The sequence below is a fragment of the Erpetoichthys calabaricus genome, chromosome 9 (assembly GCF_900747795.2).
Source record: "Erpetoichthys calabaricus chromosome 9, fErpCal1.3, whole genome shotgun sequence".
Lineage (NCBI taxonomy): Eukaryota > Metazoa > Chordata > Cladistia > Polypteriformes > Polypteridae > Erpetoichthys > Erpetoichthys calabaricus.
The window spans coordinates 180,479,715-180,506,331 of record NC_041402.2 but is presented as its reverse complement, the minus strand read 5'-3'; the positions used below and the strand labels follow the sequence as shown (position 1 = coordinate 180,506,331).

General features: G+C 44.4%; 1 protein-coding gene across 2 annotated transcripts; it reads right to left on the bottom strand.

The window, feature by feature from the left end:
- Positions 1 to 586: 586 nt before the first annotated feature.
- On the bottom strand, positions 587 to 24,968 carry fxyd6 (FXYD domain containing ion transport regulator 6). 2 transcript variants are annotated; one of them, XM_051932266.1, is made up of 9 exons: positions 24,607 to 24,968; positions 11,991 to 12,044; positions 11,545 to 11,586; positions 4,989 to 5,024; positions 4,743 to 4,817; positions 4,495 to 4,531; positions 2,061 to 2,110; positions 1,560 to 1,625; positions 587 to 1,442 (listed from the first exon to the last, which is right to left on the bottom strand). In XM_051932266.1, exons 2-8 carry the CDS (start codon positions 12,037 to 12,039, stop codon positions 1,597 to 1,599), a joined length of 318 nt encoding a protein of 105 aa, XP_051788226.1. In that variant the 5' UTR covers positions 12,040 to 12,044; positions 24,607 to 24,968; the 3' UTR covers positions 587 to 1,442; positions 1,560 to 1,596. The 2 variants fall into 2 exon arrangements, with proteins under 2 accessions (XP_051788226.1, XP_028664830.1); XM_028808997.2 differs by having other exon boundaries at positions 11,563 to 11,586.
- Positions 24,969 to 26,617: the final 1,649 nt, after the last annotated feature.

Sequence of the window (26,617 nt, the reverse complement as noted above, 5' to 3'; positions counted from 1 at the left end):
CCTCCTCATCCTGATTTCAGCTCTTGGGGTACTCCCTTTTCCTGTAAACCCAACCCAAGTGCACTTCCAGTGCCAAACCAGGAAACACTTCCAGGTCAGGTGGAACCACCTTGGGACAAGGGATCCTCCTTCTGAGAGCCCCTACTGGGACCCAACAGGGAAGATTCCAACTCCCATGCTATCCTGTGGGTGTCCAAATGGGGCTCGTCAAGAGTGATGCTGCCATCTAGTGTTCTGGGGGAATGGCATGCAGGTGGCAGGTCCTCACTGCTCCTGATCAGGAAAGAGAACACCAGCCGTTCCATTCAGAATGATACACCCCCCCCCCCCCCCAATCTATTATACTGACCTCCCAGTCAGGAAAAGGAATTCTGTCCATCCCCTGACAGGATGCCAGTCCATCTGTTCTTCCCACCATGCTGGCATCTCAGGCCATGCCCTGCTTCCCTTCCAGACCACCCATTACAAAGGAAGAGGAACAATCTCAGCCGGGATACCAGTCCATCCACTACAGGTACCATATGAAAAAGTGCTGAAACGCTCACACTCACGCTCACACTCACACGCAAACACAAGCAAGGCCTGATGGGAGTTTATTACTTTTTATTGTACATGGGAACAACACAGATACAGCAGTCGCTCAGTACAATGGCTTGTGGATGTGTAATAAGTCGCCACATTGGTCTGTACATCAACATCATAATAGACAGGAAAACGAAATGCGCACACACACTCACACGCGCACACACACGCACACACACACACATTTAAACAAACCAGTTCTGTAAGATCACCGCTACAGCCATCTCCATTACAGATGTTCCCAGTATGAGAAGCAGATGGGCACAGTGGTTAACTGGAATTCTACTTCTGGGTCTGTTGCATTCTTATCTCATTGCCAGGCAAAACATTAATGATCGGTGGGCACCGTACAATGCAGTCTATCAGGTAAGGAATCATTACAAAGGGAGGTGGGATTCTGATCTAGTATGGGGGACCTATAGGTTTAAGGGTTAGGAACAAGGACTGACATGTTGCATATTTGCCTGCTGAGCTGTCTGGCACTGCCTTTTCTCTTGAGTGCCCGCATGGCACACCTGGTTGCATTCTCTCACACAAGCAGCCAGTTCACACAGACACAGACTGATCGTCACAGTCTAGAGCAGAAACCTCACAAGATACCTAAGGGAATGGAGAAAGACAGCTTGGGGTCTACTGGAGTGGCAAACGCAGTTACAGTCACTGAGCACAGGAACGAGTGATGCTACACATTAATTTATAACACACACACACACGCACGCACGCACATACACGTGCACACATTGTGCATCAGAGAAGTGCACAGAGGGGGTGTTGCTGTGACCCGTGCTTTTCTGGATAGCTCTTAGATGGGCTCTTCTGGTCAGTGGTCATCATGAGAAATGGTCTCCTCGGTCATCCTCCTGCACAGATACAGTAGCCCATTTTAAGTAAGATAAGAGGGAGGACTGGACACTGGACCCCCCCCCCCCCACCAGACCACCCTGAACCCAACCCTGAAATGTAAGCGGTGCACTCACTCGCACTCCTGCGTGCTCACTGTTGCTCACCTGTCCCTCAGTTGTCTGTCCGTGGTGCTGCAGCCGCTGTGGGGAGCAGAGAATGACAGAGAAAGACGCTCATGACGAAGATTACGACAGCCGCAAATGTGCACACACACACACTCTCACACTCACACTCACACACACGCGCGCGCACACTCACACATTCACACACACACACTCACACTAACACACACTCACACACACACACTCACACTAACACACATACTCACACACACACACGCATACACACATGCACACACGCACACACACACTCACATGCATGCGCACGCACACACTCACACACACACTCTCACACACTCACACACTCACACTCACACACACACACACACGCACACACACTCTCACACACACACACACACACACACACACACACTTTACTGAACAGCTGCAAGTTCGCATCCATCCACGGCAACACAAGACCTCAATGGCTGTGGTTGTTTGCCGTACGTTTTTTACCTTTGGAGATGATGAGGGTTTCTGCCTGAGCTTCTTCATCTCCAGTTGGTCTGAAAAAAAACACAAAATGACAATCAGTGTGAGAGGTGGGTCTCCTCTGACACCTGAGGTCACATCGCTGAAATCCAGATATGTAGGCATATTCTCACAACGTCCCAGAAACATGCAATTTTGCTAAAATATTACAAATACTATAAAAAATTTTCTAAAAAGGAAGGAACATGACAAGTAAAGCTCCAAATGTATGATCCAGACTTTGAAATGCAGTCTGAAGTCATCCACGTTAGCAATTAGGAGAGGGTAGCCTCATCCTGATAATGTTAGTCAGTCATCTTCTAAAACGCTTGGCCCTGAAGAGGGTCACAGGGGGTGCTGGAGCCTATCCCAGCTAGCATGGGGCACAAGGCAGGAGCAAACTCTAGACAGAGTGCCAGTCCATCACAGGGCACACACACACACACACACATAAACACCCCAACCACACACCAGGGCCAATTTGGTATCTCCAATCCACCTAACCTAGATGTCTTTGGACATGACAAGAAACCCACACAGACAAGGGGATAACAGGCAAACTCCACGCAGGGAGGATCCTGTCCGTAAACCCTGGTCTCCTTACTGAGAAAAAGCAGCACCACCATGCCGTCGTCATCCTGATGATGTTCATTTTTAAGCTAGGCAACAAAACCGGTCATGGTGAACGATGTTACAGGCAGCATAACATTCTACACGGCTTCTCCAGACCCTTTCATGTCTGTCACATGTGCTCAGGGTGTACCTGCTCTCATCTGTGAAAAGCACAGGGCGCCTGCCAGTGGTGGACCTGCCAATTCTGGTATTCTATGGCAAATGTCAATCGAGCTCCATGGTGCCAAACAGTGAGCACAGGGCCCACTAGAGGATGTCAGGCCCTCAGGATACCTTCATGAAGTCTGTTTCTGATTGTTTGGTCAGAGACATTCACACCAGTGGCCTGCCTGCTGGAGGTCATTTTGTAGGCTCTGACAGTGCTCATCCTGTTCCACCTTGGCCAAAGGTGCAGATACCTGTGGGTCATGCTGATGGGTTAAGGACCTTCTATGAGGGGTGCTGTCCAGCTCTCCTAGAGGAACTGCCTGTCTTCTGGAATCTCCTCCATGCTCTTGAGACTGTGCTGGGAGACACAGCAAACCTTCTGGCAATGGTACATATTGATGTGCCAATCCTGGAGAAGTTGGACTACCTGTGCCACCAAACTCTGGAGAGGTCCAGGTATCGCCTCAGGGTACCAGTAGTGACACTGACCATAGCCAAATGGAAAATAAGTGAAAAAACAGATGCGGGGAGAAAAATGTCAGTGGCCTCCACCTGTTAAACCATTCATTCCTGTTTTGAGGGTCATCTCATTGTTGCCCCTCTAGTGCCCCTCTTGTTAATTTCATGAACACCAAAGCAGCTGAAACTGATTAACAAGCCCCTCTGTTACTTAACTGAGCAGATCAATAGCCCACAAGTGTCATTGACTTGATGCTATACTCGCATTATAAAGGGGTCCTTTAATTTTTTTTGAGCAGAACATATAATATATTTTGCCCTTTGGAGAACCACCCACAAAACACAAGGGACATAACCTAAGTCATTTCCCTTAACAAATAAACACAAAGAGAAATGTACATAATAAATAAAGGAAACATAAGTACAAATAAATTGCACACATTTGAACAGAACAAACAAGAAATATTAGTTTGAATCCCAGCCAGGAGAGACATGCTGGCTGAAACATGACACCATGTAGTCCAGTAGAGTCATGTCAGGGTTGAAGAGATGAAGCCACATGGGCAGTACACTGGCACACTGACTCCTAAAATAAAGTTTTACTCCATTCTATCAGTAAATACTCTAAAATATGTTGTAAATAGATATCAAAGGGTCTGAAATAAAGAATTTAAATAAGTATACAAAAGGTCTGCTCTAAAATTTGCCTTTAAAAATCAATTAAAATTGCAACATTTCAAACAGATCCAAATAGCCCCTCTCTAAATACAGATTTAAAATAAGCTAAAATACAAAAATTAAATAAACAGAGCATCTAAAATACATAAAATGTATTCATAATTAAGATACTCTTAAAAAGAAAAACATAAAACAAGGACTTGCGGCTTCAGTACAGACGGACATGCTTTCCCAGGTGATGATTCTGTGTAGTGTCGCCATAACAATTGCTAAAGCAATTGCTGTAAAATGTTGCCGCCCATAACAAAACAAAATGATGTTAGAAGAGAAATGCTGAAAATGTTCAACTTTTTCAAAACTAGTCCGTGGGGAAAATACATGTTAAAATTAAATTCCTTGTGTTAAAAAAGCCCACTTTAACTTCATGTATGGAAGTTCACAAATCTCTACAGGAAACACAAAAAAAGAAATTACAGGGTAAAAAAAAACGCTAAACACTTACCTTGCTTTCTGGTTGAAAGTACAGCGGCATCGCCGGCCTAAAATAAAACAATATTCAGTTATTTTCCAACCTGCGAAGCAGCAGTAACTACCACTGCGCCACCATGCCACCCTTAAAGCAATAATGAAAGTTCATTTATTTCAAATGAACAAACCTGCCCCTGGATTTATGTTTTTTATGAAATATGAAGCACAGTCATGGTGAAATACAATGGTGTTCACAGTGTAAGGGCTACAGTCACGACTTACTGAGAATGAGGAGTATCCCGAGGGTGAAGAGCACAACGGCAAACACAAGCCCCCCGATCCTCAGGCTCTCATAATCTGCAAAGAGAAAGAGGAGCCACAGGTGGAAAAATGTTTGAGCAGAAAAGCCTCACTCTATCATTTTCTCTTTCATGCCTTTTTGATCAACATGCCCATCATTAGGGACGTAACCCTAGGTATCTAAGGGTATCTAAGGGTATCTAATATACCTAAGGTATCTGCCCTTACCATAATCAAAGGGTCCCAACTCTTTTTCTTTATCACCTATGGAAATAAAAGATAAAGAGCACAGAATTCAAGTGATGAAAGAGATGTCCAGTTGGCCAGCTGGTCACACTGAGGGGGACTCACTGGATAAGAAAGATGTGTTTTCAATTCAAGAGGTAAGTTCAGTATTTTTCTTCACAATTATGGTATTAGTTTGCCACATAAAATTGAATTTCAAAGTGAGACATGCTTCATAAATTAAAAAAATAAATAACCAGCCCACTTTTGCGTTTTATAATGGAGGTGACGAGTACCACAGTTCTATTACCTAAGCCTAAAGCCTTACCAAACATGTCTGCTTTTCAAGCCAAAAATGTTATCGAGCATTGATTCACAGCTTGAGATTACATACAAACTGCCAAATAGCATATTCATGTTGTTTTAAGAAATTAACAAAAAAACAACGCATAAACCAAGCCATGGTTGTGAAATTCAGCCATTTTAAAAGGAGATTGGCTTTGCAGGTCACTTTGCTAACTCCCCCATTGTTCTTCTTCTGTGGCCCACTTTCAGTCCCGGGACATGGATTCACTTCTGAAAGTCATCGCCTGAGCCATTATTGCCATTGAATGTTGATGTCCGGATGTGAATTACTGTCTCTGTTCTGTAGACAATTGGAGAATCCATCCATCCATCCATCCGTTATCCAACCCACTATATCCTAACTACAGGGTCACAGGGGTCTGCTGGAGCCAATCTCAGCCAACACAGGGAGCAAGGCAGGAACAAACCCAGGCAGGGTGCCAGCCCACCGAAGGGCACACACTCACACACCAAGCACACACTAGGGACAATTTAGGATCGCCAATGCACCTAACTTGCATGTCTTTGAACTGTTGGAGGAAACTGGAGCGCCCGGAGGAAACCCACGCAGGGAGGACCTGGGAAGCGAACTCGGGTCTCCTAACTGCGAGGCGGCAGCGCTACCCACTGCGCCACCGTGCTGCCACAATTGGATAATAATAATTGAAAATAATTATTCTTTCATTATACTGTTGATTATTTCTTTATTTCATAAAGAAGCACCAGACAGAAATTTTAAAAAATCGAGAGTGGTCTTCCCTAGACTTTCTCGTATACTCAGATATGGGGATGGATATTTGAGGAGTAAACCGTAAGACAATGATTCCGTTTTTATATTATGTACATTAAAGAACCATCAACAACAAATCAAATCAAATTAATAATATATTGAACAATTATTATAAAAGTAAAGTTGAATAAATTGGACTCAGCAGCTGTTTGAATAAAAGGTAAAGTACCACTTCCGGTTAGCGGAAATACAGTAGCTCAAAAGTTGATAGAAATCTACATTTTGTACTGAATACTTGTATGCAAAAAATGAAAGCGGACTCACTTGATCGTGTTTACACACACATACCCACACACAGACATAATTCCAAAAATGGTATTTTTGGACTCAGGGAGGTCTAAAACTTTGAGATTCATCAAAATCTCGACATTTAATTTTTTGGACGATTACAATACTTTCCCTATACATTGTATACGAGAAAGTAAAAAAATGATTATGAATGGGACAATAATAATAATAATAATAATAATAATAATGATAATAATGATACATTTTATTTATTCGTCGGCGCCTTCCTAAACACTCAAGAACACCGAACAATAGATAAAACACACGTTATAAACAAAGCCAAAAAAATACAAAAATTAAAACCAGGCAGATCAACTATAATCAAAGAGATAAAGCAGTCTTAAACAGATGAGTTTTAAGTTTAGATTTGAAAAGTGAAAATGAATCAATATGTCTAAGTTCGAATGGTAATGAGTTCCAATGCTGGAGAGCAGAGCAACTGAATGCCAAGACAAGCCAAGATTAATACCAAACGTCGAAACTGATCTTTCACCAAAACGAGAGCGTGGTCAAAAAAAAAAGTCAAACTCAGAGTTCAAAGCAAGCACTCGTTAATCGGGAGTAATAAAAATAAGATTCTCTTAGCAAAGTGACTGGGAGATGTATGTGTCAAGCTCAAATACTAAAGGACTAATGTGTGCGATCTTTATACCGTTACTGGAAGGCACCACGAACCAGTGCCATCACGGGGAATTCTGGGATTGTTTTCCAAGTCAATGAGTGAAGCGACGTGTCTCAAAATCAAGTCAAGTCAAGTTGGGGAGCAGGCACTGCTACAGCATGTTGCTGCACCCACTACACGTCGAAACAGCTTGGGATCCCAGTTGGCAACCCCCCAGGCACACACGCGGTCCGGTCCCACCCTCCGGAAATGACCCTTTATCTGCCGCAGCCAGGTGTTACGTGGGCGACCCCTTGGCCTGGTCCAGCCACTCTGGTCCCCAACAATGAGGATCTTACAAGCTGGATCAGCATCTGGGAAACACGCCACATGGCCGTAGTGTCGTAAGTGGCGCTCCCTCACAATGCAGGTAATGTGCCTCATTCGGGACTCCATGAGCAACACAAAGTCAAACCAGTGCTACCCGAGGATTTTCCAGTGAGACACAGTACTGAAGGAGTCCAGTCTTCATCTCAGGTCACTGGATAGCGTCCATGTCTCGCAACCATATAGCAAGACAGGAAGCACCAGGACTCTAAAGACTTGGACCTTCATCCTGTTGCATAGATATCGGGAGCGCCACACACCCTTTTCCAGCGACCTCATGACACCCCATGCTCTCCCAATCCATCTACTGACTTCACAAGAAGAGTCACCAGAGCCATGAATGTCACTGCCAAGGTAAGTAAACCTCTCAACAAGGTCAACACTCTCTCCACAGACAGACACACTGCTGATGGCTGCACCCAAAAGGTCATTAAAGGCCTGGACCTTTGGTTTTTATCAGGACACTCACAAGCCCAGACACTCAGACCCCTCACTCAGTCTCTCGAGCACCCCAATTGGAGCCTCCATTGACTCCGCGAAGATCACAGCATCAACAGCAAACTCAAGATCTGTGAAACCTTGTGTAGCACTTTGTGAGATTTACTGCTAATGTAAAGTACCTTATAAAAAAAATTCATTATCTTTCTTCACCAACAGATGCCCCACAGCCGCTGGACCCCCTGACCTTGCCCAACACTCAGTCCATACAAGCATTGAACAGAGTAGGAACAGAACACACCCCTGACGAACCCCAGAATCAACTGGGAAAAATGCAGAGGTCCTGCCTCCACTCTGCACAGCACTCACAGTACCAGTGTACAGGCCGGCCATGATGTCCAGCAACCTCGAGAGGATCCCGTGAATTGTCAGGATGTCCCACAGTGTGGCTCGATCAACTGAGTTGAACGCTTTGCGAAAATCGACAAAGGCTGCAAAGAAACTCTGCTGATATTCGTGTTTGCGCTCCATGAACGCCCTCAGTGCCAGGATGCGGTCGATGGTAGACTTCTTAGGCGTAAAACCAGACTGTTCTGGTTGCTGGTAGGTGAGCAAGTGATCACGGATCATATTGAGGACGACCATGGCAAGGACCTTACCCGGCACTGAGAGCAGTGTTATCCCCAGGTAGCTGCCACAATCCAGGCAATCACCCTTCCCTTTCCAGATAGGGATGACAAGTCCCATTTTCCAGTCAGTTGGGATGATGCCAGTCTCCCAAGTGGAAGCAAAGATTGCTTGCAATGCCAGAAGGACAGCCTTACCACCAGCGTGGAGAAGTTCACACCGGATACCACAGATCCCTGCAGCCTTTCCTCCCCTCAGCTGGTTCACCACCTGTTCAATCTGAGTGAGATTGGGGGGTTCACAGCTAATTGGAGGATCAACCTCAAGAACCGTGAACTCAGAGAAATCCAACGTCCCAGCCGGAGGATCAGCTTTGAACAACTTCTCAAAGTAGCCAGCCCAGCGGGTCACAACTGCAGTTTCATCCATAAAGACCGTTCCATCAGCTGCCCTGACTGCGACTCTCCGAGGAACAGATTCAGATGTGCGTAATGCTCCGATTCCTCTGTAAGCAGGACGTAAGCAGGTCGCTAGACCACAGATGGTGTGTCACTTGCTCACAGATTCCTCTAACAAACGTCTCTTTATCTGCCCTCAGAGCCCTCGCAGCAATCCCTCTCAGTTCCCGGTACAGACCAGAGCTGCCATTGATCCGTGCACTGCAACTCCTCTCGATGATATCCAGGGTGCCCTGCGAGATGAAGCACCTCCTTCTGGGAACACCAGTAACACCAACACAACCCTCAGCAACCTTCAGGGTCTTGTCATGGAAGGTCTCCCAAATCACATTAGGATCGGCAGTCGTACCCAAATCTGAAAGTTCCTCACACAAACTGCGTGCAAACTCATTAGAAATCAAAATGACTCTGAAAAATGAAAACTGAATTGAACTGTTGGTAGAAACAACACACCACATTAGATTTCAGATTCAGAATTCCTGATATTCAAAACTGCATGTTTAATATATAGAGTGATAATAATATGATAATTAAAGGTTCAAACAATGTATACAAATCATAGCATGCTCCCAAACCTCTCCTCAGTTTATATACAGTGCATCCAGAAAGTATTCACAGACCATCACTTTTTCCACATTTTGTTATGTTACAGCCTTATTCCAAAATGGATTAAATTCATTTTTTTCCTCCAAATTCTACACACAACACCCCATAATGACAACGTGAAAAAAGTTTACTTGAGATTTTTGCAAATTTATTAAAAATAAAAAAACTGAGAAAGCACATGTACATAAGTATTCACAGCCTTTGCCGTGAAGATCAAAATTGAGCTCAGGTGCATCCTGTTTCCCCTGATCATCCTTGAGATGTTTCTGCAGGGTAATTGGAGTCCACCTGTGGTAAATTCAGTTGACTGGACATGATTTGGAAAGGCACACACCTGTCTATATAAGGTCCCACAGTTGACAGTTCATGTCAGAGCACAAACCAAGCATGAAGTCAAAGGAATTGTCTGTAGACCTCCGAGACAGGATTGTCTCGAGGCACATATCTGGAGAAGGTTACAGAAAAATTTCTGCTGCTTTGAAGGTCCCAATGTGCACAGTGGCCTCCATCATCCGTAAGTGGAAGAAGTTCAAAACCACCAGGACTCTTCCTGGAGCTGGCCGGCCATCTAAACTGAGCGATCGGGTGAGAAGGACCTTAGTCAGGGAGGTGACCAAGAACCCGATGGTCACTCTGTCAGAGCTCCAGAGGTCCTCTGTGGAGAGAGGAGAACCTTCCAGAAGGACAACCATCTCTGCAGCAATCCACCAATCAGGCCTGTATGGTAGAGTGGCCAGACGGAAGCCACTCCTTAGCAAAAGGCACATGGCAGTCCACCTGGAGTTTGCCAAAAGGCACCTGAAGGACTCTCAGACCATGAGAAAGAAAATTCTCTGGTCTGATGAGACAAAGATTCAACTCTTTGGTGTGAATGCCAGGCATCACGTTTAGAGGAAACCAGGCACCGCTCATCACCAGGCCAATACCATCCCTACAGTGAAGCATGGTGGTGGCAGCATCATGCTGTGGGGATATTTTTCAGTGGCAGGGACTGGGAGACTAGTCAGGATAAAGGGAAAGATGACTGCAGCAATGTACAGAGACATCCTGGATGAAAACCTGCTCCAGAGCGCTCTTGACCTCAGACTGGGGCGATGGTTCATCTTTCAGCACGACAACGACCCTAAGCACACAGCCAAGTTATCAAAGGAGTGGCTTCAGGACAACTCTGTGAATGTCCTTGAGTGGCCCAGCCAGAGCCCAGACTTGAATCCGATTGAACATCTCTGGAGAGATCTTAAAATGGCTGTGCACCGACGCTTCTCATCCAACCTGATGGAGCTTGAGAGGTGCTGCAAAGAGGAATGGGCCAAACTGGCCAAGGATAGGTGTGCCAAGCTTGTGGCATCATATTCAACAAGACTTGAGGCTGTAATTACTGCCAAAGGTGCATCGACAAAGTATTGAGCAAAGGCTGTGAATACTTATGTACATGTGCTTTCTTAGTTTTTTTATTTTTAATAAATTTGCAAAAACCTCAAGTAAACTTTTTTCACGTTGTCATTATGGGGTGTAGAATTCTGAGGAAAAAAATGAATTTAATCAATTTTGGAATAAGGCTGTAACATAACAAAATGTGGAAAAAGTGATGCGCTGTGAATACTTTCCAGATGCACTGTAGATGCGGGTTAAGTAACCAGCCGCAAACGAACTCATTCCCAGAGAGCGAGTGCCCCCTGTAGGACACACAAGAACACCTCATAAACGCAGAATGCATGTTTTCTTAAATCGACACATTTATTTCTTCAAAGTGGACGTATTTAGTAATTTTTAAGACTTTTTCTTTCACTTTTGGATTCCGATACAACACTGCAAACTGTAAAAACAATCAAGGTATTTTTAAAATTCATTAAAAATGTTTCACCTTAAAGAGCCATTTCAGGTGGCAAATTATTATACACCGTGATTGTGAAAAATACCGAACTTAACCGCATTTTAACGAGAAGATGTGCACTTCCAGCCAGCAGCCAGCAGATGGTGCTAGCTTACAGGAAGAATGACAGTCAGATAACGGCTCACCTGAAATGGGCGACTTACCGGTGGCGTCAGATTTGTCTGCTGCTGCTCGAGAGGAGAAACAGGGGGAGAGATGAAAAAGAAAAGAAAAAATGAAAGAAAAAGAGAGTAATTATTAGATATAAGAGTGTCAAAGCAGCTTCAAAGCATCATTCACAGTAGAAACGCACACACACACAGAAAAATACGTGCACAAAGACACATGAATCCTGTCCTCAGATCTATGGGCACTCGACCTTGACGTTTATTAAGGATCTCCGCTCTCTGAGCGTGGCATACATTGGAGAAGGAGGGGACATGAAGAGGTTAACAAGTGAAATGGAGACACAGACAAGGAGGCGGCTTTCTCTTTGCAGTATCCATTATTACATTTGTGTAATGAAATGAAATTGAGAAGAAGCAACACATAAATCAGGGACACATCTGGATGCGGCACCGGCTGTACTCACCGGAAACGTAAGCCAGGAGAGAACACAGGACCAACAAAAGAGTTTCCATGGCAACTACGGGGAGAGAGAGAGGTGGCAATGGTGAGCTCATTTGTAAATACCACTAGTGCCCATTGTATGCTGGCACAGAGCTAACATTCAACAATGCCACAGGGCAGCATGCCAAGCTTGAGATGTTTGTACAACCAAACAAACCACAAGCTCCAGCCTGCCAGGGATGCTGCCATACTGTACTTTAGAGACTGATTATAAACCCGAAAGCATACGGAGCTGATGTGAAACATACAATATGCTTCAAACAGACACTGAGTGGGCATTTCAGGGGCTGGTATGAGGCGCCATCTGCTCCTGCCATGTGACTGCATTGACAAACTGTTCAGTGTCACAAGGCCAGGAAAGTGACACGGTGGTCACGTCCAGCAACACAAACTCAGGAAGAGAAGTAAACAGTGAGAGAATCGTCACAGTTAGGCAGAGGCGTAGCTAGGGTTTTCAGCATCCGGGGACAACTGAAGATTTTGCACCCCCTCCTGTTTGCCAAAATGCAATGGGGAACATCAATTCGGCGCCCCCTGGATGATGTGCCCAGGGACAGATGTCCCCCCTTGCCACCCCCTAGCTATGCCACTGCAGTTAGGGCACTGACTAGTGGCAGGGTCAGAAGAGCCCGTGTCACTTATGGATGCACATAGAAGACTGGCACAATGGAATTGCCCATCATTGGTCAACCTTTCCACTTGTGATATTGTTAAACTGTGGTGGCGGGTGGAGATGTGATTTAATGATCTGTCCTGGCACCCATCCCTTAAGTAACCTGCCATAGTGTAAGGAGTCAGTGTGCATGGATGGACAAAAGAGGCTGGCAATGCCAAACTGTTTGTAGATGATGCTGACCACCTGGCATAAAGGCAGCTTAGTGACAAACTGGCCAGTGCTTCATTCACAAAGTCAGCCTACAGTGTAGAAGCTGCTGCCGCTGCTTAAAGATCAAGCACTCACAGACACACACACTCACATGTACTCACAAGTGGACACACACACTCACATTATATATGTGCAGTGTGGCTACTTGCACGTGACTACTCACTCACGCTAAAAACATTCAAGTGCACTCACATAGACATTCACATACGCACCCCTTCATATCAACATGCAAGAGCTCAGGACATACAAACATACTGTAAGTATGCATACACCCACTTAAACACGCACTGTACATTCACAAACTCACACACTCATGCCCACATTCAAAGGGACACGAACATCAACTGATGGCTCCTGATTTGCACCCACTGCTGTCAGGATGGGCTCCAGTTTCCTTTGACCTTCAGTTTCAAATGTGGGTTGAGGCATGGCATAGATGTATGGAGAGACACATGGACTCCCATGTACACACTCATATATTCACATCTAACTGACTCACATTTACAAAACACACACACACTTACACCGAGGCTCATTTGTTAAATACAACATCAGTGGTTAAAAAAGTCTCTCATAAATATACAGGAGTGCAGACATACACAGTGTGTGTTAATACCCTGACACTCAAGCATTCACATGTGTACAAAAACACACACCCACACACTAAAGCCCCCCACACGCACAAACGCACACTCATTGATACATGTAATGCTGAGCTGGCAACGTCACTTCAAGAGTGGGGGCAAAAAGACCGAGTCAATGAGGGGCTTGGACCTGCGGGAGGTGGGAGTGCAGTGAAGTCCAGGCTGAGGGCCACCAGGAACAATGCTGCACATCCTCACTGTGACACATTAGCATGGAGTAGGTGACAAATGACTCATCATAAGTGCGATAAGAAACGTTACTGGGGTTCCTTCATGCCTACGGCAATACGCCTGCAGGACGTCCCACTGGGACTGCACGATGGTCTTTAGTCAAGTCGTAAGTGTGTTTCCTTTGGTTTTTTTCTTCTTTGTGTGTGAGAGGGATTATTGTTGTTTACTATAATACTTCTATATTTCTTGAATTTCTGTATAAGCTAAATTTGTCCTTGGGATGCAAAAAGCATACTGTATATGTCATTTATAGTGCCTTTCATAACTATTTACTCTAAAGTGCTGAGAAAAGCCAAGCAAAATGACACCTTTTATTGGCTAACTAGAAAGATTACAATATGCTTTAATTCTATCTATCTATCTATCTATCTATCTATCTATCTATCTATCTATCTATCTATCTATCTATCTATCTATCTATCTATCTATCTATCTATCTATCTATCTATCTATCTATGATATAGTGCCTTTCATATCTATCTATTATATAGTGCCTTTCATATCTATCTATCTATCTATCTATCTATCTATCTATCTATCTATCTATCTATCTATCTATCTATCTATCTATGATATAGTACCTTTCATATCTATCTATTATATAGTGCCTTTCATATCTATCTATCTATGATATAGTGCCTTTCATATTATCTATCTATCTATCTATCTATCTATCTATCTATCTATCTATCTATCTATCTATCTATCTATCTATCTATCTATCTATGATATAGTGCCTTTCATATCTATCTATCTATCTATCTATCTATCTATCTATCTATCTATCTATCTATCTATCTATCTATCTATCTATCTATCTATTGTACAGTGCCTTTCATATCTATCTATTTATGATATAGTGCCTTTCATATTTTCTATCTATCTATCTATCTATCTATCTATCTATCTATCTATCTATCTATCTATCTATCTATCTATCTATCTATCTATCTATGATATAGTACCTTTCATATCTATCTATGATATAGTGCCTTTCATATTATCTATCTATCTATCTATCTATCTATCTATCTATCTATCTATCTATCTATCTATCTATCTATCTATCTATCTATCTATCTATTGTACAGTGCCTTTCATATCTATCTATCTATGATATAGTGCCTTTCATATTTTCTATCTATCTATCTATCTATCTATCTATCTATCTATCTATCTATCTATCTATCTATCTATCTATCGTACAGTGCCTTTCATATCTATCTATCTATTATATAGTGCCTCTCCTATCTATCTATCTATCTATCTATCTATCTATCTATCTATCTATCTATCTATCTATCTATCTATCTATCTATCTATCTATCTATCTATCTATCTATCTATCTATCTATCTATCTATCTATTGTACAGTGCCTTTCATATCTATTTATCTCTCTTTGCTGTTACAGGTGCACACATATATAGATATGTAAATGCACAAACAAACACTTAGATATGCACACTTGCTTATACTTATGCATCCATATACATATACCGTACATATACAAAATGTATTTGCACTCTTTCTGATTTCCTCTGTTTTCACAAATTTTCTGCACTGAATCAAATGTTAGATTAAGGAAACTCAAGTGAATAATGTATTATTCAGTTAATGAAGTTATCTAACAGCATCTTGCACTGTATGAAAAAAATAATTGCCCCCTTATGCTTAATAACCAACACTTCTTGTATTTTGGTATCAATCTTCACATCAGGGAGGAGGGATTTTAAACCCCTCTTCTTTACAAAATTGCTTTAATTCTGAAACAGAGACAGTACGTCAACCTTGAGCTGCTCGTTTCAGGTCTGCACTTTCATTAACTAATGGTAGGCAGTGTGGTGTGGTGGTTAAGGCTTTGGGTTTCAAGCACTGAGGGTCCCTTTACTGACACTGTGTGGCCCTCCACAAGTCACTTCACCTGGCTGTACCCCAAATGGAAAAATAAACAATTTTAACTAATTATATCTCAGATATTGTAAGTCACTTTGGTTAAACATATCAGCTAAATAAGTAGCAGTAATAATAATTAGGTCAGCTCAGATCTTTAATCTTGTTCTTCTCGGCCATGCTGATTGTCTCGATGGATGACCCGACTACACTTCCGCTTCAGCTCATGGAAGCATAGATGAGATATTCTCCTTCAAAAGTTTCTATCACAGAGTACAATTCAAACCTCCTTAATTTTTGGCAAGCCATTCAGACACAGAGGGAGCAAGGTATCCCCCCGCCGTACCACCAGCTCCACCATGTTTGACTTCTGGTCTGACATTCTGATTATAAGAAGCTGTTTGCTTTACTGCAGGAATTATGGGACAGATGTTGTCCGAGAAGGTTCGGTTTTGTCCACAGCACTTTGTCCCAAAACACTTGGGAATCCTCCAGGTACATCCTGGCAAATGATAGATGATTGTTGATGTGGTCTCCACCTTGGTGTTCTCCAGTGAAGACAATTTTTCCAATATTATCCAACCCTCTATATCCTAACTACATGGCCATTCAGTATTAAAATTTCCAAATAACTGTGGAAAATGAAGGAGGTAAATACTTTTTCAATGCAACTATATACTAAATGTGTGTGTGTACGTGTGTGTGTGTGTGAGAGAGAGACATCTCAGCCAGGTCTCCTCCACTGGCTCGGGGTTCAAATTCACATTTTATGTCTCTTTTGCTCATTTTTGACTCTTCATTTTATGTTGATTGTGTGCATCCTTCTTTATTTGTATATATAATGTGATGTTCCATGTGTTTTGTGGGTGGTCCCTTGAAGAGGTATACTGGAGATGAAGTGGTCTTGGTCATCCATTACCATTTCTTCCTGACTGGGAAAGGGAATAGGAGTCATCCATACTGTCTTTGCATGAAGGTCTCCTGGCCAGGTGAGGGACCACTTTCCATCCCAGCACATCCATTATGTTCTATGGCTCCCTGGCCAGGGCTGTTTCCATCCTCGCACACTTTGCCACCAGGTTAGCCTCTCACAGCTTTGTGACTCCAAATTAAATTAAGCTGACGTGAGTTTCAGAAAATGGGTGTATAAACTGAAACATACACACTCGGCATGATACTGTATAGCAAGTGTACTGAGCCCTTAATGTAAGCCCAACAGACACGTGTTATCACGTGCAATCACAAGCATGTCCCCCCGAGTGCCAACCTCGCGCACATACTTGTCACCCAGACAGGTCTGCTCATATACTCTCACATATACTCTCACACAATAGCACACACCGACACGCTCACACACACACTCACACATGCCAAGCCTTGAAGAACGCCAATGTGGCGGAAAAGAGGAAGCGCTCATGAGCAGCCTAAGGGCCCAGATCTCGTTTCACACTGCCTGGATTAAGCGCTAAAAGTGTGTCAAACAGCTCTTAGGGAATCAGCAGTGACTGGCAGCAGAGCAGCATGGGCAAGACTGGCATGAAAAGCAGGATCAGGCACACAGACCCCGCTGTCCATCTGCGCGGGAAAACAAAGCCTCTCTTCAGTTCGGTACAAGTGGTCAACAATGAGTGCCCCAGTTCACCCAGGTGCACAATTCACATGCGAAGCGTGCTTTTGTTCTCCGCCCCCCCCCTCCCAAACCCCCACACACACACACACACACACACACACACCCCTCTCTCCCTGTGAACGTGACACAGAACTGTTGCCATGGCTACAGTGAAAAATGGGAAGATGTCTCCTAGTGCCAGCTGCAATCAGGCAGGGCAGAGTTAACCAACCGATTACTGCCAGGCAGCTGCACGCATCCCCAGCAGGAGGCGACTCCCACACAATGCTTATAACACACCAATCTCATTGGCACTGGCCTGGCTTGCAGCCTGGCAGCCGCTGGAAAAAGTGGTCCCTTTAGGGAGATGATCTGCCAAGGCCCACAGGTTTGGGGTTTCCGGTGGGACGGCTGCTGCAATGGCAGGACTGATGTGCACAGATGAAGCCCCATGAGTCGGCCAGTTCACAATTGAGGAAAAACCCTTTACTAGATGGGCAACAACAACATGTGTTTTGTATAGTGCTTCTCACTGAACAATTCCCACTTGAAATGCAGGTATTGATTATACTAATGACTACAGATCGGGTGCACATTACATACAGATTTGTTAAAATGAACGGAGAACAAGTGATGAAGCAAACATGGAAACCAACGATATCTGTGTATTAAGGAACCGATGACCTGTGACCAGTTGACGAGGGAGGAGATTAAAACTGTAAAATGCTGAGATCATTGAGATCGTTGTAAAACTGCAGAGATGTGGAAGCACCAGGATTGGAAAACTGGGATGGGACGAGCAGTAGGAAGGGGAGTCTGGAGAAGAACTGAAGCAACTTCAAGAAAAGAGCGTCCAGTCACATCAGCTAAGGAAGGCAACGCCTGTCGATATGCAATGGACAATAGAAGCAGAAGCAGAATTCTTTATTGTCATTATGCATACACATAACGAAAGTTTTTGTTGGTAGGACTCGGCTTCAAGGCAGAATACTTAATATACACGATACACTATAAATAATAAAATAAACATAATAAGTATAAAAGACAGCAGCAATGAAACATCATCAAGTCCAGACTTTTCCTGAGGTAGTACGCCTGCAGAGACCAGTGATCTGTGTGTGTGGGTCAGCAGGGGAGGAATACGAGGGAAAGTGTGTGTACATGTCTACAGAGGGACAGGTTAGGGGTAGATGTACTGTATGTGTGTGTGTGTCAGCAGGGGCAGATGGACTTCACAGCTCTGGGGAAAAAGCTGTCTTTCAGTCTGCTGGTGCATGTTATGTTTTTGTATCGCTTTCCCGAAGGCAGTGGTACAAATAGTCAATTTCCCAGATGAGTGAGATCCTCAGCTATACATTTGGCTCTCTTCTGCACCCTTCCAGCATATACAGAGTCCAGGTCTAGAAGAGGACTTCTCACGATCCCCTGTGCTGTTCTCACCACCCGTGCCAAGTCCTTCCTGTCCTGAGCTGTGCAGCTGCCGTACCACACTGTCATACTGTGACAGAGAATGCTTTCTATAACGGATCTGTAGAAGTTTGTGAGCAGCTGAGGGGAGAATCCAGCACATCTCATCTTCCTGAGGAAGAAGAGTCTTTGTTGGGCCTTCTTTACCAGGTGAGATGTGTTCAAAGACCAGGTCAGATCCGATGTGATGTGGATACCCAAGAACTTGATATTGTCCACACACATTACAGCCTCCTCATGTATGAATATAGGAGCATGTTCTGTTCTTCTGGACCTCCTATAGTCCACAATGACCTCTTTGGTCTTGCTGGTGTTCAAGATAAGGTTGTTGACTGAGCACCATAGTGCTAGGTGTTGCATCTCCTCTCTGTAGTGAGTCTCATCGTCAATACTGGGGGAAAGGGAAACATTTGAAGGGGCCTAACTCTTCTAATGTTCAATAGCAGAAAAGAAAGAAAGAAAGAAAGAAAGAAAGAAAGAAATCAGGAGCAAACACTCTTGCAGAGAACAAGCACTTTACTGGGTTGTGGACTTCCGCCTAGAACTATTGCTTGGCAAAGAACTATTTCCTCCAAGGAAGTGAACTTTGAATATGAAACTTGGTTGAAAAGCTCAAACACAGACACACAACAGCCTTGAATTCCACCGATATGATGGAAGAAAGGAAACAAAACAGAAATCTTTAGAAAATTAGAACAATCGGGACGAGAAGAGGCCATTCACCCTAACAGAGCTCGCCAGCCCTATTCACTTCATTCTTCTAAAATGACAGCAAGTTGAGCTTTGAAGGTCCCTAAAGTCCTACAGACTGCCACACGACTTGGTCACCTACTCCATGTGTCTGTGGTTCTCTGTGTGAAGAAAAACTTCCTAAGGTTTGGGTGAAATTTACCCTTCACAAGTTCCCAACTGTGTCCCTGTGTTCTTGTTGAATTCATTTTAAAGTCACCGTCTCGATCCACTGGACTGATTCCCTTCATAATTTTAAACACTTCACTCAGGTCTCCTCTTAACCTTCTTTAGCTAAAACTGTAAAAGCTCAACTCTTTGAATCTTTCTTCATAATTCATCCCCTTCAGCCCTGGAATTGGCCTAGTTGCTCTTCTCTGTTCTTTTTCTTGTGCTGTTATGTCCTTTTTGTAGCCTGGAGACCAAAACTGCACCCAGGACTCCAGATGAGGCCTCACCAGTGTGTTATAAAGGTCGATCAGAACCTTCTTTGACTTGGACTCCACACATCAAGGCGCTATATAACCTGACATTCTGATAGCCTTCTTAATGGCTTCTGAACACTGTCTGGTTGTTGATAGTGTTGAGTTCACTACGACTCCTAAGTCCTTCTTATAGATAGATAGATAGATAGATAGATAGATAGATAGATAGATAGATAGATAGATAGATAGATAGATAGATAGATAGATAGATAGATAGATACTTTATTAATCCCAAGGGGAAATTCACATACTCCAGGAGCACCTTACTGATACAAAAAACAATATTAAATTAAACATTGATAATAATGCAGGTAAAAGGAGTGCTTTGATTTTCAGAGCGCCCATTGTATATTTAAACCTCACATTTACTATCTATGTGTAATACGTTACATTTACCAACATGAAATTTCATCTGCCCAAGCCTGTTGTGTGCAGAGAGAATGATATAGTAGCCACCACACGACGAACCACCTGGATTGGGAACCGAGTGTAGCACACTGCAACTGTGTGAGGTTTTTATTTACAGTGGCTGGAGTGCCAGTCTTGCCACCCCAAATTTTCCCTGTAAATTAGAGGACCTGCTGGAAGGGCTGGATGCAGATTAACATCCATACCCAGGACGAGCCTTGCTTCGGGCACTTACAAGATTTGAACCGGCAACCCTCCAATTGACGGCACAGGGCCACCACTCTGCATGAAGAAAAACGTCCTAATGTTTGTGTGGCATTTACCCTTCACAAGTGTCCAATGGAGGGCGGCACAGTGGCGCAGTGGTAGTCCTGCTTTCTCCCAGTTGGGAGACCTGGGTTTGCTTCCTGCATCCTCCCTGCATGGAGTTTGCATGTTTTCCCCGTGTCTGTGTGGGTTTCCTCTGGGTTAGGTGCATTGGTGATCCTAAATTGTCCCTAGTGTGTGCTTCGTGTGTGTGTGTGCCCTGTGGTGTGCTGGTGCCCTGCCCGGGGTTTGTTTCCTGCCTTGCGCCTTGTGTTGGCTGGGATTGGCTCCGGCAGACCCCCGTGACCCTGTAGTTAGGATATAGCAGGTTAGATAATGAATGGATGGATGGAAGTGTCTAACGGTGTCCCCTTGTTCTTGATGACCTCATTTTAAAGTCTTGATCCACTGGACTCATTCCCTTCATCATTTTAAACTCTTCATTCAGGTCTCCACTTAACCTCCTTATGCTTAAACTGAAAAGGCTCAGCTCTTTTAATGTCTAGAGGGCTGCCTAGCAGAATTCTAACAGATCAAGAAAACCTGAACTTAGCCGGTGGGATTGTGTGCAGTGAGAGTCCTTTTAAAATCATGAGGTCATTGATATTCACAGATCTGCTACCAGGGCCGTCTTAACAGCATTATAGGCCTCTGGGCAGAGCGGTGCACTGGGTCTCCTACCTACACAACCACTCAGCAAGTCACAGCTTACATAGATTAGCACGGGGCCCCTATGCCCAGCGTGTCCGTGCATTAGGACGGCCCTGTCTGCTACCTTCCAATGATGGCTATTTATGGAACCTGTGACAGATCTCAATAAATGAAAGGTTCTTTCCAGAACCTTCATGTAGGTGGGTCTTTAAGGAACCAACAATGGTCCCCCACTATGGCGTCACTCTGAAGAACCACTCTGGCACCTTTGTTTTTATGAAAGGATATTCCTAACCACAGGGGTCAGTATGGTGGGCACTGCACTCATCGAGAGAGACAACAAAGGGGATGCCTTTAGGGAAGGTTTTCGGCTTCACATGCCACATGAAGACGCAGTATGATTACGTAGATAGAGTAACATGCAAAGAGCTGATCATATTCGGTCTTGCAGGGAAAGCTGTTGTCTCTTGAGCACATATTTGCTCAAAATGAGTGGGAAAAAGTGCAGCTGGCATCCATAATGGACATCAAGTATTGAGGAAGAAGACAAATTCATGATCTATCATTCTTTGACCGTCTACATAGAAATCACTTTGCATGAATCTCCATGAGCTTTTTGTTCCAACACATGGCACACATTCTTATCGGGTGACATCTGCAGCCCCTTAACAAACTTGACTTCAATGACCCAAGCTGCAGAAGAGTAAACTAAAGCAGCAGACGACAAATGTGCATTCTTCTAATAGTTTGCACACCCTGAGAGACGCTATATTAGTCAGATGACTGATGTGTATCTTATTAATGGAAGAAGCCCAAATGTAATCATGTCATGTGCTTCATTCAATTTCGACCCCCCGGCAGGCCCTGCTGTGTAAGAGTGTGCTCCTTTGGCTCTGGCCCTGACTGAGGGTCCTCTGGATGCAAAAGGGTGTTGTTACCATGACCAGGGGTGTCACTAGCTTCAGAAATTATTAAAGGCCAATAAAGTGGATGGAAGAACTTTTTCAGAGGTGATGGGCAGGGGGTCCTCACTTGATACTTCCAGCTGAGCAGAACACTGAAACAGGAGGACTTGCAAACATTTGTGTTTAGACGCTTAAGTGAATTTTGCGTCATTGGGGGTTTTCTAAATAATCAGGGGCAAGTTAGGAGCCTTCGGGCATTCAGGGATACCAAAGGATAGGCTGCTGCAAAGACAGAAACAATCTTGTGGATTGAGGTTCACGGAAGACGTCCCATGAGCAGGCCAGTTGCTGGTTGATTATAAACCCCTGGATTACATGTGCGGCGGCACGGTGGCACAGTGGGTAGCGCTACTGCCTCGCAGTTGGGGGACCTGGGGACCTGGGTTCGCTTCCCGGATCCTCCCTGCGTGGAGTTTGCATGTTCTCCCCGTGTCTGTGTGGGTTTCCTCCGGGCGTTCCAGTTTCCTCCCACAGTCCAAAGACATGCAGGTTAGGTGGATTGGCGATTCTAAATTGGCCCTAGTGTGTGCTTGGTGTGTGGGTGTGTTTGTGTGTGTCCTGTGGTGGGTTGGCACCCTGCCTGGGATTGGTTCCTGCCTTGTGCCCTGTGTTGGCTGGGATTGGCTCCAGCAGACCCCCGTGACCCTGTGTTCAGATTCAGCGGGTTGGAAAATGGATGGATGGATGGATTACATGCGCAGAGGTCATCGAGCTAAGGAAGCACCAGGATTAAGAAAGTGGGTGTGAGGGGCAATCAGAAAGGGAGCATCTACATAGAAACCAAAATAGCTTCAAGAAAAGAGCGTTCTGTCACATCATCCGCTTTTATGAAATTGCAAATCAGAGTGCAGTCAAAGAAAGCATCACATATCATTCAGCTGACGTCCAATGGACAATACTGGGCAAAGGCAAAAACGAAAGGTGCCAAGCTCTTCTAATGTTGGGCGGGTGAGTAAAACTGAGAGGTGGGTGACGACGTGCATTCTTTTTGATAGTTTGCACGCCCTGTAAGATGCCATATAGGTCAAATGATAGAAGTGTATCTTACACTGGCATCCATACTAGAGGGTGAAGCTCTAATGTAATCAGCCCTAGCTCAAGATCAAAATCACGAGGAGATTTTTGAAATATTAGGGGGGGATAGTGTGGTTAAATCCCAAATATCCAACAAGTAACAGTAAATCTGACATTATGTGGGTTGACATGATTTAGGGGCTTATGCCCTACTAAATGATCCCCCCACCATGGATCGAGGTCTGAATGTACTGAATGTAATCATATCACGCTCTTCATGTGATATAGACGCCACTACAGGGTCTCCTGTGCCACACTGTGCTCCTTGGCTCTGGCCCTGACTGAGGGTTCCCTGGAGGCAAAATCCCATCTCTCAAGCAGGAAAAGTGCGCCAAATGTAGGGTTGCCATGACAGCTGTACAACTAGGAAAAGAGGTTAGGAGCCTTCTCCTGGGTATCAGGGTGTTGCCATGGCAACTGTCTCCGTCAGCTGACTATCCATGGAAAACAACAAATAGTGGATTACTGACAGATGAAAGCATTTCCAAATACTAACAACCGCCAACCCCCAAAATCAAAGCACATCAACATAAATATACTACAGATGGAGAGACCAAAATAAAAAAGAGTTTGCTTCTTGATGCCAGGACCCAACTCTCTGTCTCTGAGCAACAGAGTATCAACAATTAGAAATCATAAAGAAGGATCCCTTGCAGTCTCAAACACTAATAGGACTGGCATATCTATACCAGGATGATGGCTTCAAAGATAGATAGATAGATAGATAGATAGATAGATAGATAGATAGATAGATAGATAGATAGATAGATAGATAGATAGATAGATCTCTGTTGTCCGGCAATCAGCAGTGACAGCAGTGCACGTTGCCGCCACCGAGTACGCGCACCGGGCACGCCCTTTCCAACAGTCTGTGGGCAACCGATTAAAAATAAAAATCACGAGCGACTCAGACACAGGTAGATAAACACACTGCCGGAAACAGCCACGGGGAGCCCTCGACAGAAACCACTCCAAGAGTCCCCCCGATTACGCCTGTGCTGTCTTTCCACCGTAAGTGCGTCGTCACTTTCAATTCCGCGCCACCGCCCCCGCTCAGACGGACGGCTACGTCCACAGTCACGGTCATCTCTAGTACAGAAACTACAAAGTTGGTGACCTGATGCTCCTTTTTTTTTGAGGCTATTTGTTCAGCGACGACCCAACGTAAGTCCCCCTCTTCCACTTTTTCATCCAGACATGACTCACTCCCACTCTCCCCGCGCGCTCCTTACCTCTCTGTCCGAGACTTAGAAGGTACGTGAACTGGATACGATGTGATCTGTGAAGGCACACTAGATGATTAGTCCTTGCACGGAGCGGTAGCTGAAAACACCTCTCAATTTACAAATCCACTGGCACCTTGATCTGGATGGGGACCCACGGCAGTCAGACTTGGTCTGGGACTGGACTTTAAAGAAGGGTGGCGTGTCACCCGCTGCTCGGGGGTTGTTTGGTTTAGAAGACTAATTATTGCGGGATACTCTGGTCTAGGAGTGTTTTAATAAGGTGGTCTAGTCCGGGTTTCTTCAGACCGTATATAGCGACTGGACGGATGTGCTCCTGTGTGTGCGTTCGCGTCTTCCACACGTCTGGTTGTCTTACTTTGCTGCGCGGCGGGTGAGTGCGTGAGTATGAGCGGGAGGAGGAGGAGTGATCATGGAGGGCTGGTGTATGTGTGTGGATGTCTTTGTGTTGTTGGGGGGTGTGGCAGGTTAATGGAATTGTTACCAAAAGGGCCATGGGATCGCTGTTCATGTCGTCGAGGTTTATGGTGTATTTTTAGCTTCTTACAGTAACGCTCTGGTTCTACGTGACAGACCAGTCCTTTCTGATTGACTAGTATGGTGGATGCAACAGAAAAAAATATAAATAAAAAAATAAATAAATCTAAAAGGTCTTTCTGCTATAGTCGTATGACACATTAAAATTACAAGCGGTGGGTCCACACCAGAGCCTGGACACATTTTAGAAGCGCCAGTAGCTGCACAATCACCGTGTTACGCATATACTGTACATGTTATTTATAAACGGAAGTCGACTTTTCTATGCCTCATGTTTTTGAACCAATGGAGGAAAATGAAGTCACTTATATGGAGGAAATCTGTATGGAGAAACGGGGAGAACACCTGTCCTTCCCTGCACGTGCCATTTTTTAAGCAGGCAGTGGTCTTACACTTGCATATCATCAGTCATGTGGGCGATATTTTGGAGATTACTATAGAAGAGGAAAGTACTATAGCAATACTTGGCAGAGTATATAAATGCTTTATTTAAAAAAAAAGCTTCCCATAAGGCCATCATTCTATCCTTGAAACCAACTCATATTATTTATTATGAAGAAGGCAGCCTTGAAGCAATAGGCTCAAACTGAAAACCATATCCAGACGGGGCTCCCGTACATCCCAGGAAAGCTTAATACACTTCCACGTTCACTCACACAGGGCCAGGTTTAGCGTTTTTTGGTTAATTTAGCCTCCAACATCATTGTGAAAGTTGGTGATGATGCAGAGATGGTGGGTTTAATTTTCAACAGAGGAAACCAGAGCCCTGATAAACTGGAAAACTGCCACCCCCCCAAAGTGTGGCCAAATCCAAAGAGATAATGGCAGACTTTACGAAGCAAGGAGGTGTACACACTCCCCTACCACCATTAATAGGATAAGTGTGGACAGGGTAAGCAGTTTGAATTTCAATGGCATGCATATCATCAAAGATCTTACATGGACTGTCCACACTGGAAAAGTAATGAAAAAGGCACAGCAGTACCCAAAGAGGGTTGGCACGAGCCCAGATGCCCTCAGATCATTCATTTTACACCTGAACCTCTGAAAGCATCCTAACTGCCTGGTATGGGAAGAGCACCGCCCTGAATCACAAAAGCCTTGCCGAGAGTGCTGTGTTCACCCATCAAGCCACTGGAGATGACGGTCCTCTCCAAAAAGACATACAGTATCTATTAGGCAGTGTCTGGTGAAAGCTGGGGAATCTTCTATGGCCCCAGTCATCCGAGTCATGAAGTGTTCACATTCGGAAGATGATAACAGTGGCACCAGGTCCGGGCCCAGCAGGCTCTTCCTTCAAACCGTTACAGTGCTGAACTCTGCATATTGACTGGCGCCGGTCTTTACCACCCATCACATTCATGCTGCTCTTCCTTCTCCTTCACATTCTATTGCACTACTATCCATCCATCCATTTTCAACCTGCTGAATCCGAATACAGGGTCACGATGGTCTGCTGGAG

Coding starts and splice junctions, on each gene's coding strand:
- fxyd6 (XM_051932266.1), bottom strand. CDS start 12,039: ATGGAAACTCTTTTGTTGGTCCTGTGTTCTCTCCTGGCTTACGTTTCC. Junction 11,587..11,990: donor TCTCCTGGCTTACGTTTCCG/GTGAGTACAGCC, acceptor CCTCTCGAGCAG/CAGCAGACAAATCTGACGCC. Junction 4,532..4,742: donor CGGGATACTCCTCATTCTCA/GTAAGTCGTGAC, acceptor GTTTTATTTTAG/GCCGGCGATGCCGCTGTACT.